Source organism: Dromiciops gliroides, chromosome 4 (assembly GCF_019393635.1).
Source record: "Dromiciops gliroides isolate mDroGli1 chromosome 4, mDroGli1.pri, whole genome shotgun sequence".
NCBI classification, from domain to species: domain Eukaryota; kingdom Metazoa; phylum Chordata; class Mammalia; order Microbiotheria; family Microbiotheriidae; genus Dromiciops; species Dromiciops gliroides.
The window spans coordinates 441,318,509-441,332,427 of record NC_057864.1 but is presented as its reverse complement, the minus strand read 5'-3'; the positions used below and the strand labels follow the sequence as shown (position 1 = coordinate 441,332,427).

At 40.5% G+C, this 13,919-nt stretch overlaps 1 protein-coding gene across 3 annotated transcripts in view; it reads right to left on the bottom strand.

The window, feature by feature from the left end:
* The window catches only part of MAGI3 (membrane associated guanylate kinase, WW and PDZ domain containing 3), a 224,895-nt gene extending 211,350 nt beyond the window's left edge, over window positions 1-13,545 (bottom strand). For 2 of the 3 annotated variants that reach the window (XM_044002595.1, XM_044002597.1), the window contains exon 1: window positions 12,845-13,545. In XM_044002595.1, the coding sequence (XP_043858530.1) occupies window positions 12,845-13,160 (316 nt within the window). In that variant the 5' untranslated portion in view covers window positions 13,161-13,545. The remainder of the gene's footprint in view (window positions 1-12,844) is intronic. The other variant, XM_044002594.1, reaches the window with a different exon arrangement.
* Between the last annotated feature and the right edge of the window lie 374 nt (window positions 13,546-13,919).

Genomic DNA, 13,919 nt, shown 5'->3' with positions numbered 1-13,919 from the left:
ATTTTAAATATATACTTTTAAAAGTTGTGGTAAGAAACCAAAGTTTTAGCTTAATCATTTGAGAGTTGAGCGCATGCTACTGAAGCGCCTTTTGAAGGACCACCCTTTTGGGGAGGAGACCACAACAAACAGCAGTGCACCTGCTGCCCAGAGAGCTGTGGCCAAGCACACTGTACTTCAGAGAGGCCAACTTAAAACAGAGTAGAAGTTCGCTCTGTGGTTGTCTCACTCAGGCTTCTCAGTTTAGCCGGGGCAACACACGTCTGGTGGTCGACTCTGGTTCTCGGCCTGGCAGGCAGTTTGGGGATTCAGTGAGTTTTATAATGGAATATAGACTAAGCTTAGATATAAGATTATTCATTTGTATTTCTACTTTCCTATTTCCCTAATCGGTATCACCTTTTTGTTGTCTAATTAATTCCCAAACAATAAAAGCTAATCCCTCACTGATTAAAGCTCAGAGGCTTCTTTTCCTTAGTGGTCTGGGAGATATATAAGAGAAAAGTTAAAGGGAGAGTTTAATGCTCTTATATTCAATTTTAAATCTCACAAAATATATACTTTTGGGGCAGCTAGATGGCGCTGTGGATAAAGTACCAGCCCTGGATTCAGGAGTACCTGAGTTCAAATCAGACCTCAGACACTTAACACTTACTAGCTGTGTGACCCTGGGTAAGTCATTTAACCCCAATTGCCTCACTCACACACACACACACACATACTTTTTATTAAAAAGTTTCTTCTTATACCATGATATTTAACAAAAATAAGAATATAATGAAGTTGGTCTTCTAAGGTTCTTTCCAACTCAATCCAACATTCTATGATATAACTCTATAGTATTAATTGAATAAACCTGTTTTTAAGCACAATCACCAACAAATCTACCAAGGATAATTTAGAACATCTTTACTGACAGACCCTAGTGAGGGTGATCTATATACCAACTAGAAATAGGATTAAATCTATGAAATTAGAATAATTTCCTTACAGTTTTAAAAATCCAAGTAATTGGTAGTAAGAGTCTCTAACCTATAGAGAATCTGTCAACATTTCTTGTATATCTCTAAGCTTGATTCCTTCACCCTACCATACTTTCTTCTCCACAGTCTGATAGGATTCACATAAGAAAAAAAATAACCCAGCAATGCTGACCTTTCCACTTCTGCTCAGGGAATTTGCTGGTCAAGTACCACTAGAACTCTTTCTCCTCAAAAGGTGGCATTTGCAATATACATACAGGCATACCTCAGAGATATTGCAGATTTGATTCTAAGCCACTACAATAAAGTGCATCACAAAAATTTTCTAGTTTCCCAGTGCATATAAAAGTTATGCTTATACTATACAATAGTCTATTAAGTGTGCAATAGTATTATATCTTACAAAAAAAAGGTACCTTAATTTTTTTTTTTAGTGAGGCAATTGGGGTTAAGTGACTTGCCCAGGGTCACACAGCTAGTAAGTGTTAAGTGTCTGAGGCTGGATTTGAACTCAGGTACTCCTGACTCCAGGACTGGTGCTCTATCCACTGTGCCACCTAGCTGCCCCAGGTACCTTAATTTTAAAAATACTTCATTTCTTTTCTTTTCTTTTCTTTTTTGTGGGGGTTAAGTGACTTTCCCAGAGTCACACAGCTATTAAGTGTCAAGTGTCTAAATCCGGATTTGAACTCAGGTCCTCCTGAATCCAGGGTCATTGCTTTATCCACTGCACCACCTAGCTGCACCCCCCAAAAATATTTCATTTATTAAAAAAAAAAAAATGCTAACCAGCATCTAAGCTTCAATAAGTTGTAATCATTTTGCTAGTGGAGGTCTTACCTTGATGTTGATAGCTGCTGACTGATCAGAGTGGTAGTTGCTGAAGGGTGGGATGACTGTGGCAATTTCTCAAAATAAGACAACAATGAAGTCTGCCACACAGACTGACTCTTCCTTTTACTTGAACCTTTGGAGGCCATTGTAGGGTTATTAATGGGCCTAATGTCAATACTGTAGTATCTCAGGGAATAGGGAGACCCAAGGAAAGGGAGAAAGGAGGGGAAAAGCCAGTCATAGGAATCGTTAGAACACACACAACAATTATCAATTAAGTTTTCCATCTGATATGGGCTTGGTTTGTGGCACCCCAAAACAATTATAATAATAACATCGATCACAGATCACCAGATATAATAATAATGAAGAAGTCTGAAATTGAAAGAGTTACTAAAATGTGACACAGAGACATGCTCTTAGAAAATGGCACCAATGTTGTTTTTTCTATTTTGAGGTTTTTCATCATTGCTCTGATTTTTCTCTTATAATATGACTAATGCAGAAATAGGATTAATGTTATTATGTGTGTGTGTGTGTGTGTGTGTGTATATATATATATATATATACACACACATATACATATATATATATATATAACCTATATCAGATTGCTTGCTGTCTAGGGGAGGGGGGAGGGAGGGAGAAAAATCTGAAATTGGAAAGCCTGTATAAACAAAAGTTGAGAACTATCTTTATATGTAACGGGAAAAAGATAAAATAATTTATTAATTTTAAAAAAAGAAAAAGAAAATGGCACCAATACTCTTGCTTGATGCAGGGTTGCTAAAAACCTTCAATTTGTAAAAAACACAATATTTGCAAAGCACATTAAAGAGAAACACAATAAAACAAGGTATGTCTATACATATAACTCCCTGCTCCCCACTGTGATCAAGAATTTAGGGAAATAAAAAGTAATTCCTCCTCACCAAAGAGTTAGAGTACCCTACCATAAAGGAACACAGCTGCTGATCAACCATTTTAGTGTTACAGGAAAACAAGCTCAATTTGATTACTGAATTAAGAATTTCTATCAGATATAAAAGACAAATAGAAAAAAAAAATCTAAGCCCTATACCCACACATTTAGAATAAAATCATCTTTCATTTTCCACTAATCTACTGTTTATCCAGCAAATACAGATTCAACAATGAAGTGAAAATAAGTAATACTCAATAAAAATGGTAAGTCAGCAAGAAAAGGAATTTCAGAATCATTCACTCAAATATTTATTTTGTGCCTACTATACGGAAGGAATTGATCCAAGTATGGGGGAGAAGGGGCAGAAACAAAAATGTATGAGACCACTGGCAGCTAAGGAAAACTTCAAAGAAAATATAGCATTTAAGCTGTTCCTTGAAGGATAGAAGAGCATTCCAGGAAGAATGAATGACAAGAGGGCCTGAAAAATGATGGAAGCATATCCGAGAAATAATGGGTTGATCTGGGTATAGGAGTCACAAAGGAGACATAAATAGTGGCCAGATTGTAGAAGTCACTGTAATAGTTTAAGCATAAAACCTCTGCTCCCCTTAAACCTAATCCTGATCTGTGCTGGCTCGGTCATGTGTACCGCATGCAAGACAGGCGCATTCCTAAAGACCTCTATGGCGAGTTAGCCTCAGGCCAAAGACCTGCTGGACGCCCCAGCTTCGCTACAGAGATGTATGCAAGTGAGACTTGAGGGCTCTGGGAATAGACACTGGCAGCTGGGAGGAGATGGCCAAGGACCGCACCCGATGGAGTTCAGTACTCAGGAGCAGCTTGCGCATAGCTGGGATGGGCCTCCAAGCTCTGGAGGAAGAAAAACGAATGATTGGCAGGAACCGACGGGCAACAGAGAGGGCAGTTTTCCAATGTCCTCGGTGCGGCAGGAGCTGCAGCTCCCGTATCAGACTGCACAGCCACACTGTGGCCTGTGGCTCTTCAAGGCGCTGATCCATGGTCGCCTGCGACTGGCGAAAGTCTACTAATCTGCCTCAAGAACAAGTGCTTTATACACACTCTTTCCCATCTAATTAGATGGCTTTCCACTCTATCACCCATTCAAATCCTTCAAGACCTAGATCAAATTCTATCTCCTCTCTGGAAACTTCCTCAACTAAAACATGAAGGGAGTGGAAAGAGGGTAAGAAAGTAACCAAGAAAAAAAAATTGCTTTAAATTGAGAAACTAAACATGTGAAATCTTCCTTCATTATTTTTTCCACAACTGGGGAGTGGTACTGTTGGCTCTCTCAAAGAGGTTCAATATAAGCAGCCACACATATGCACATGGAAAGCATACCTAACTACTCCAAGGAGCAAAAGTATGACCAGCGACATACTTTTGAACCCCAAGCCCTACAAATCAAGTTGCTCAAGAGAAACAAAGTGAAATGTAAGGTCAAGAGGAAAAGAAGGATGACAAGGTATGATCTTTCTAACACACACACCTGTTTGTCTCTGTGTGTATCTTTCCCTGTCTCTCTCCTACATTCTTATCTACCATGCCACTAAAAATCATCTCGGGTGCCTACGTTGGTACACATCAATACATACATATAAAAGGTCATCCCATGCTTTGGCAAGGGAAATCTATGTCATAGTATGTTTTAAGTGATCAGTGTAATTTATAGTGCCTATCCACATTCTCATTGAGAGAATAGGTCAGTGGTCAAAGGATATCAATGCAAGGTTCTCAAAAGAAGATCTGCAAAATACTGATAACCATATGAAAGACTGCTTCAAAACAAAGGTTTTACCTCACAATCAGGAAGGTGACAAAGATGACAAAAGATGGAAACTTCAGACACAAGTAAAGATGGGCACACTAATACACTGTTGTTGGAGCTAGGAAATGGTTCAATCATTCTGGAAAGCAATTTTAAATTATACTAAAAAATGCTATTAGGATGTCCTTAGCTTTAGCCCACAAATTCTACTACTACATATATAGCAAAAGGAGGTCAAAGATAGAAAGAAAGCATGCATATATACAAAATAATTATAATAGCATTTAGTTCTAGAGAAGAACTAGGACTAGCTGTGTGACCCTGGACAAGTCACTTAACCCTCACTGCCCCCACCCCCCCCTCCAAAAAAGAACTAGGAAAAAAAGTTATTGTTGATCAACTGTGGAATAGCTAAACAAATCACGAAGAATTCTGAGAAACATGGGAAGACTGGTATGAAGTAACAGGATAAAGTAAGCAAAACTAAAAAAACCCAACAACATATACTATGATTCCAACAACATAACTGGAAGAAATAATATGAAATGAAACACTAATTATATGACCAAACTTGAACTAAGAGGACCTGAAAAAACATACTTCCCTCCTTTTTTCCACTGTAAATGTGGAGAACTATGGCAGTGGAATACTATATAGATTGTTAAGCACAGCAGATGTTTTCTTTGGTCTTGCTGAACTGCTTTCCCCCTCCTTCTGCTAAGCTTTGTTACAGAAGACCTCTTGCTGAATAGGTAAGGGAGATGATATATTCAGAAATAGGTATAATACCAAAAAAGGGAATCAACATTTTAAAAAGTAACTAAACATGATAGTTTTTGTTCCTTGCTACAAACATCAGTCTTCAAATAACATACAATGTAATTTGAAAGTGGCAAATCATTTTGAAGTGGTTTATAAAGATGTAAGCTATAACTATAACGCAACTATAACACAATCTCAAGCACTGACTTTACACAAAGCATTTAAGAAATACATAGTAAAGATGGTACATGAAACTATTCACTTATAAAGATTATGCATTGATTTTACATATCAAACCCATAAACAACTGTAGAGAATTTATGCTATCATTTTAGTATAATTAAATAAAACCCCCAAATGGCAGAAATCTAGACTGAATAAGTTTTTGTTTAATAAATTAAATCTAAACCCCAGAATGGAGACAATCTGTGTCCCAAAAAACCACAAGAATACTTGTAGAAATTAAGTAGAGCAAGAAGCTAAACAACTTAGCGTGGTGACTTGCACAAAGCAGATGTTAATAAATGTTTGTTGTATAAATCTTACCAAAAAGAAAATCTTCTGGAAAGTTCAACGAACCTAACATTGCTTGTTTTAGACCACTAAGAAAAAAACTGATTATAGAAAAAAGCAGAAAATGAAGATAGGGATATTTGTTGATTCAAATTCACATCTTACCCAGCATCTACCAAAATACTCTGTACACAAAATGATCATTCTTAATTATAAAATTTTGAGAAATCATTATCTTGTCAACAATGGTTTGCTGAATGGCCATTTAAGATGCAAAGGCTTGGGACAGAAGGGAGGATATCAGTTAAAAGCTCAATGAAAACAATTATAATGAAAGAAATGCATATATAACTGGGGCAGCAAGATACCCAAGGAGAGACAGGAAGCAGCATTTCCAGGCAAATCAAACCATTAGCACCACTTTGACCACCATCTCCCCTCAGATTCTGATAAAGACAAATTCAGGACCTGACTCCAAGCGCCTTGGGACAAATAGCTTTGCTTTCCAGACGAGTACCCTCATGCTGGGAAGAATCCCTATGCTGATCCAGTCTGGCCACTGCTCCTACAGGTACAACAAGCTACAGTTACTGAACTCCCCCAAAAGAAAGTCCTTGCTCCAAATTTCTTGGCACTGTCAGAAGGTTCAACATCAGAAACTGACAAGTTTTATCAGTGGAAATTGTGTTAAAGAGGCATTATATCTGCCTTGCCTTTGTAGTCCAAGGATCACTGCCTTTTTATTTGACTTGTGTCTAAAACCTTCCATATATATTATCTCCCCCATTAGAATGGGGGTTCCTTGAGAGCAGTCTGGTTTACTTTTCTATTTGTATTCTCAGAGCTTAGCACAGTACTTTGCTCAATAGCACTTTAAAAAGTGCTTTATAAATTCATTTATTGGGGACAGCTAGGTGGCGCAGTGGATAAAGCACTGGCCCTGGAACCAGGAGGAACTGAGTTCAAATCTGGCCTTAGACACTTGACACTAGCTGTGTGACCCTGGGGCAAGTCACTTAACCCTCATTGCCCGGCAAAAATAATAAAATAAAATAAAAATTCATTTATTCATTTACCCTTCTTTAGAAAAATCAAATACTGAAAGATGACCAGAAGTGTTAGCACTATAAGGAAAATTCTTTTTAAAACACAGTCATGAATAATATTTGATTATTTAAACAATTCCCCAATCCCAAGTAAATGGGATTTCTACCACTGGAACAGTAAGACCATAATTCAAATATAAACTGAAGGGACTAACTACAGAGATCATAAAAAGAAGCCACAAATCAGAACTTTCAAATTCTGTCTTTGTTAAACCCAATCTTTTTTTTTTTTTTTTAGAATTTTGAAAGCAGGAATGGCTCAAATTTAAGTGCTATCAGATAAGGATGGCATTTTCCTTACTAGATAGGCTACCTCATCCATCAACCATATGGCAATTCTAGTACCTAATAATCCACAACTTAAAATTACTAAACCATTAAAATAGAAAGTAGGATTATTAAAAGAAATATGCAAATTTGAAATTAACCAAGTACCTTTCCTTGAAGATTCTTAAACGACAAAACATGTTTTTTTTCCAGCTGACAGTCAATCCATAAGTCCTAACAAAAACTGTATGCCTTTTCTTTTAAAAACCTAAGAAATAATTAACCTTCATTACTCTCTCCCTCATTCCAACTAACCTAAACAAAACTCATCTAAATTCCATAAACTGCCCACCAAAATATAAAAGTTACGGGGAAAAAAGCTCTCAGTGCCACTGGGGGGAAAAACCCCAAATTTTTGTCTTGTCAATGTGTAAAAATTTAATTTCAACCAGCTCTTGTACTATATTAATTAAATAAAAATACAATCCCCTACTTGGGACATCTAAATTACAGTGGAACTTTGTAAAAATGAATGTTGGATACTTATGTTCCACTGAATTGTCATGCACACACTGCACTTAGCTATTAGATCTCAATTAGCTGAGTTCAGTGTATGCATGGTAATTCAGTGGAGGACACAAAACATTCCCTAAAATTAAATCTACATAATTTACCATCACTGGCTAAATGAAGATCTCACATTTGCACTGCCTGTCAGAGGCTTTGCTGTTTAGAGCAAAATCATCAGGGGAAGAAAAATTGTTCACCAGTTTACTTTGGAAAGGAAACAAATCTTGGTTTCACCATGAAAGTCAGAAGTTCAGCTAATTTCACTAGGGATAAAATAGCAAATTCAAGGAATAAAAGGGCACCAGATAGTTTGTGGTCAACTGAAGAACTGAGTGACAGAAAGGACCAAAGATACTTCTGAAATAGTCGAAATTACCCATTTCTAAGTATTGGGCAAACGCTAAGCAATAATAAATAAGATATGCTATGTCACCTGGGAAAAGTCTAACAGAAATAATTATATTTAGAAACAAAAACTGTCCACTTCAGCCTTTTTTTTTTTTTTAAAACGAGTAAGGGGCAGCTAGGAGGCACAGTGGATAGAGCACCAGCCCTAGATTCAGGAGGCCCTGAGTTCAAATCCGGCCTCAGACACTTAACACTTACTAGCTATGTGACCCTGGGCAAGTCACTTAACCCCAATTGCCTCACACAAAAAAAATGAGTAGAAGATAAAGAGGAAATAATTTTATATTTGACTCTGGAATGAAATAGTAGGGGCAAAATGAGCTTTGGGCAAGAAATCTTCACAGGGCATTTTGGCTTAGCCCCAAGCTCCTGTAAACATTCACCTGAAATGAGACAACCCCAAGTACTTTCAGTGCTCTTCTTGCTAGATCAAATTATCATTTTTTCCCCCACTAATCTTGACTAAGGTATCTCTGAGAATAATCATTATTATAATTTCATTTGAAGCAAAAAAAAAATTCTGCCACTGTAATTTTAAAAATATATATAATAAAAGAATTGCTGGTCTACATAGCACTGACTTGTCTAAATATCCTTTACAAAACCTTTAAAATGATTTTTCTTCTGTGTGACCTTGGGCAAGTCACTTAACCCCAATTGCCTCAACAACAAAAGATGATTTTTCTTTCACATAAATTTTAGATAAAAGAAAAACCAAAATAAAAATGTTAAGTCCCTTTTTAAAAAAAATCCTTTTGTTTAAGCTTTTCATAATGAATCATAGGTATAGAGACTGAATTCATTGGCATAGGAGAACCTCAGATGAGGGAACTGACTTTTAACAGTGAAGATCCCTGCTGAGCCTCCCCCTCTTCGCCCCCCTCCACCGCAACTTTTGTACAGCTTAGAAAGCTGCCTAGAGTTGACCAGATATTTCAATGACTGTGACCAGTCACATAGCCAGTATTAGAAACAGCTCTTGAGCCCAGGTCTTCCTGACTGAGGCCATCTCTTTATCTACTACACCATGTCTCTGATAATTGAACAGTACATTTTCTTCTACCATAAATGTGTATGTTAACATACTTTCAAAGTTTTGCAAATAACCACTACAAATTCTTCATTTATCTTTCTTTTGAAGTTGTGTTTAGAACTAAAAGTCTGAAAGATTTAATATACATTAAGTATAACATTTTAAGCATAGCCATTGAAAAAATATGGGTAGCTAGGTGGCACAGTGGATGGAGCATTGGTACTGGAGTCAGGAAGCTCTGAATTCAAATAGGACCTCAGACACTAGCTGTGTAACCCCGGGTAAGTCACTTAAACTTGTTTGGCTCAGTTTTCACATCTGTAAAAAATAAGCTGGAGAAGGAAATGGTGAACCACTCCACTATCTGCCAAGAAAACTCTGAAAATAGGGTCACAACAAGCCCAGACACAACTGAACAAAAATTTAAAAATAAATGCCAAATAATAACACATCAAAATGCTAAAAATATTAATTTTTAAAGGGTTAATATTTTAAAGTTACAGATTGCCCAGGAAACAGTAACAGAATATTTCTTCAAGATTCCATAGACATACTTTTAAATCAATGGAAGTATACAATTTATCTTTAAAACACACACATATACTCTCATACTGCCCACTGGTCTCTAAATGATTATGGGATAAGCAGCAATGACAAAGGTTGTTTTAGCCAACCTCACTTAAGGCTTTAGAAGGAAACAGAGCTCAGAAAAAAGAAAACCAAAGCAAACCAAACCAGGGGCAACGAGGTGGTCCAGTGGATAAAATACCTGCCCTGGAGTCAGGAGGACCTTAGCTCAAATCTGAATTCAGATACTTATTAGCTATGTGACCCTGGGCAAGTCACTTATCCTTGACTGCAGAAGAGGAGGTGGGGGAGGAGACAAAGGTAAAATGGAAATTTTATATACCAAAAATGAACCTTTTAACCATTCTGAAATAGAATGATAGACTGGTAGCAGAGACCTCTGAAGCCCCAAGTACCTCAGGACTATTATTTATATTTAGTATCAATTGGATCATTTACTAGTACTTCAGAAGGGGAAATACACAATTCAATAAATTCTAAAGTAAAATATGTTCAACACTACCTATTAATGTTGTTCAGTTATCTGTCACCTGGGAAAAGTCTTTGTGACCCCATTTGGGGTTTTCTTGGCAAAGATACTAGAGTGGTTTGCCATTTCCTTCTCCAGCCCAGGGTCACACAGCAGTTAAGTGTCTGAGGCCAAATTTGAACTCAGGTCTTCCTGACTCCAGGTCTGGCACTCTATCCACTGGGCCACCTACCTGGATCATAAGTTCGATAACCTATAGATGGAAATCCTGGACCTTGGAGTTTATAGCACCAAGCCCTAACCAATTGAGAACACCATCAAAGCTTATATTCATTCTTTTTTTTTTTTTTTTTTTGGTGAGGCAGTTGGGGTTAAGTGACTTGCCCAGGGTCACACAGCTAGTGTTAAGTGTCTGAGGCCGGATTTGAACTCAGGTCGTCCTGAGTCCAGGACTGGTGCTCTATCCACTGTGCCACCTAGCTGCCCCTATATTCATTCTTAAATTCACTAAAAAGTCTGGGAATGAATTCAGAACACAACAGGCTGTAGTATTAATCAGGGAGGCCTTTTCTATTTGCTACAAAATAATGAGAAAAATCTTGCTTCTTTACCAATCTCCCACTCAACATATTTTCAATTTTAAGATTTTTAAAGTAAAGTAAAATTGATATCCACCATTCTTATCAATAACTAACAGCAACAACAAAGAGTTTTAGATTTGTGAAGTACTTTTCATACATCATCACTTGATTTTTCACAACAGACCTGTGACAAAGGTACTACTGGTATCATAATCCTGGTTTTATAGATGAGAAAACAGAGGTTTAAAGAGATTAAGAGACTTGCCCATAATCACACAGCTTGAACCCAGATATCTCCAGACAACCAGTACAGCCCTCCTTCCACTACAAGCTCTGCAGAGTAACATTAATCCTGTCAAATCAGTCCCTTAATGATGAGAGATCTGACCAAGGGAACAGCATTCTAGGATGATGTTTTGTACACTACATAATCTCAGATGTGCTTGACTGACTGAATTACTACCTTAACCATACCATCAAGAACCTTACCTTTTAAAAAGTTTGAGTCCAGAAAGGATTCTGGATGAGGAGAGACCCACATTTTTAATGCCCCAAAAGTACTGAAGCAAAAATATGTTTCAAACTCTATTTAGTTGCCAAAAGTTTTAAATCAAAGCAAAAAGCCCTAACCTGAAACAAAGCCAAAAACCTAGAATAAAACAAATCTGATCTACTGCTTGATGAGAAAAGCACTTTAGGGTCAATATACTACAAGACAATGAAAGAACATTTTTTTTTTTCCAATACAAATTTAAGTTACACTAGCAGCTATTTACTCCAGGACTTGATAAAGAGATCAAGGGAACTTGGGAGGGGGTGGTTGGTGGGGAGGAAATATTAAAATCGCTTGTTCTCCTAACTCATTTTGAGTTAAAGAGATAAACTGCTGGCTAGGATAGGCCACAATCAAACAGCCTATTACACTCTGATGCTTGACATATTCAACACAATATATGTAACAAAAAACAGTCTACTTTGTAGCAAGTTGTAACCATAATTCAAACCCACAAACATCTCAGAATAATAAACATAAAATAGATACACATTCTATTAATGATAAAATTATCAAATGTGTTATCAAGAATGAACTATATCATGAATATACATCAAAGATTTCATTATATGCAGTGTGATCAATGCTTTGATACAGCCAAATATGCTAGGAAAGCAATCTGCTTTGCAGCAGATTTTATAGTGTAAAAGAATAGGAGGACGACTAAACAGGGGCCTCTTTTTCCCTGCTCTTTCAAATGGCAAAAATCGAGGAACTGACTCATTTATAAAAGGTTTCATTCCTCAAGATGTGAAAAAAGGTCTCAGTCCAAAAAAATCTAAGCACATTATTTCGAGAGCTCTCTCTCCAAGAGCATAATAGACGTGCTATATTATAAACTCTGTAAGACATATACAGATGGAACACTACTTCAGAGATTAGTATGGTTAGATTGTCAGCTTCAAGATGCTGAGATGTTGCTAGTGGGCAGGAGACAAGGATCCTGATGGGGTACAAACCCTGAAGCAGCTAAGCAAGATCATACGAACTAGGTGGTGCTTTCAGCTTTTTCTTGGCATCATGTGTCTAAATGGGGAGGACCTTGTTTTGTTTTCCCCCCATTGGAATATACCATGACTATTTCAAAGAAAATGTCAAGATTTGGGAAGAAACCAGAAGCACTAATTCCCTCAAATGAAAAGCAATACCCAGCCCGAACTCCTTCTACACCCTGAAAATTCTGAACGGAGCAATGATTTAGAAAACCTCGCTTCTCACCCCTGGCTGGTGGCCGCCTACTGAGCAGCCTTGGGCTGGTCACCTCTCGGCCACAGTTTTTCTGTTTGCAAAATGGGCATGAACCCTTCTCCGAAGGACTAAACCAGTCCAGGCAGTCCAGGGATAAGGAATAGGGGGAAAAGGGCTCTCCAGAAGGAAGGTGCGGGTTGGAGGTGCCTACCTACCACCTCCCCTCCACCCCCCGGTAGGACTGGAGAAGGGAGGAAGGGCAGGTAATGTACCTGGTTTCACGGTCTTGAGGCGGATGGGCTCTCGGAAGTGGCGGATGACAGCCAAGGTGTCCCGGTTGGTGAGCCCGCTGACAGGCGTCCCGTTCACCTCCAACAGCACATCCCCCGGACTGGGCGCCTTGCCCGAGACGACGCAGCAGGTGCCCCCGCCAGGCTCCTCGCGGAGCCGGCCCAGGTAGGGGAACTCGCCGCGCTCGGCGCCGCCGCGGATCTCGGCGCTGAAGTCCCCCGGGGGCCCGGCCCAGGACAGGGCGCACTCCTGCACCTTGCTCAGCCAATGCTTCTTCTTCTTCAGCGTCTTCGACATCCCGAACCCCGCTGGACCATGGGGGGCACGGCGACGAGCGAGGCCCCCTCAGCCCGGGAGCCCCTCAAAGCCCGGGCCGCCCGGGCCCCGACGGGGCGGACAGCGCGGCGCGACGCGGCGGCTGCGCGGCGCGGAGCGGGGGGAGGGGGACCCCGGCTCCCGCAAGCCCCCTCGGGGAGCCCCCTCGAACGCGCGCGCGCACAGTCGCGCACACACTCACACACACCCCTCGGGGGCGCAGCGGGGCGGACCCGGCTCGGGAGCGGCCAGCCTGGACCGAGGGGAAAGAACGAAGGAGGGAGGGAGCCGTCCCTGGGCGGATCCTGAGGAGATCGCGGCCGGAGGGCGTCTCCGCTGTCCGCTAGTGCCTGGGCTCCGCGCCGGAGCGGCGGGAAAGGGGGCGGGGGGAGGGGGAGGCGCTGGGCGGGGGCGGTGGAGGGAGCAAGAGGTGGGAGGGAAGGAGACACCGAGCGCGCGCCCCGTGCGCGCGCGCGCCGCTCGCTCGCTCGCTCGCTCCCGCGGCGGAGCTCGAGCCTCTCGCCCCACGCCCGCCAGTCAGTCGGGGCTGCCCAGAGCCGGTCGCCTTCCACCTCGCCGCAGCCTCCGCCTGCAGCAGCACCAGCAGCCAGCACCAGCACCGCCTCCTCTGCCTCCTCCTCCTCCTCCTCCTCCTCCCGGCCTCCCCCCACCCCGCTAACCCTTTCTCGCCCCTCCACGAGAACCCCGCCCCCTCCCGGCGCGCGGCGCCCGGCGCGCTGC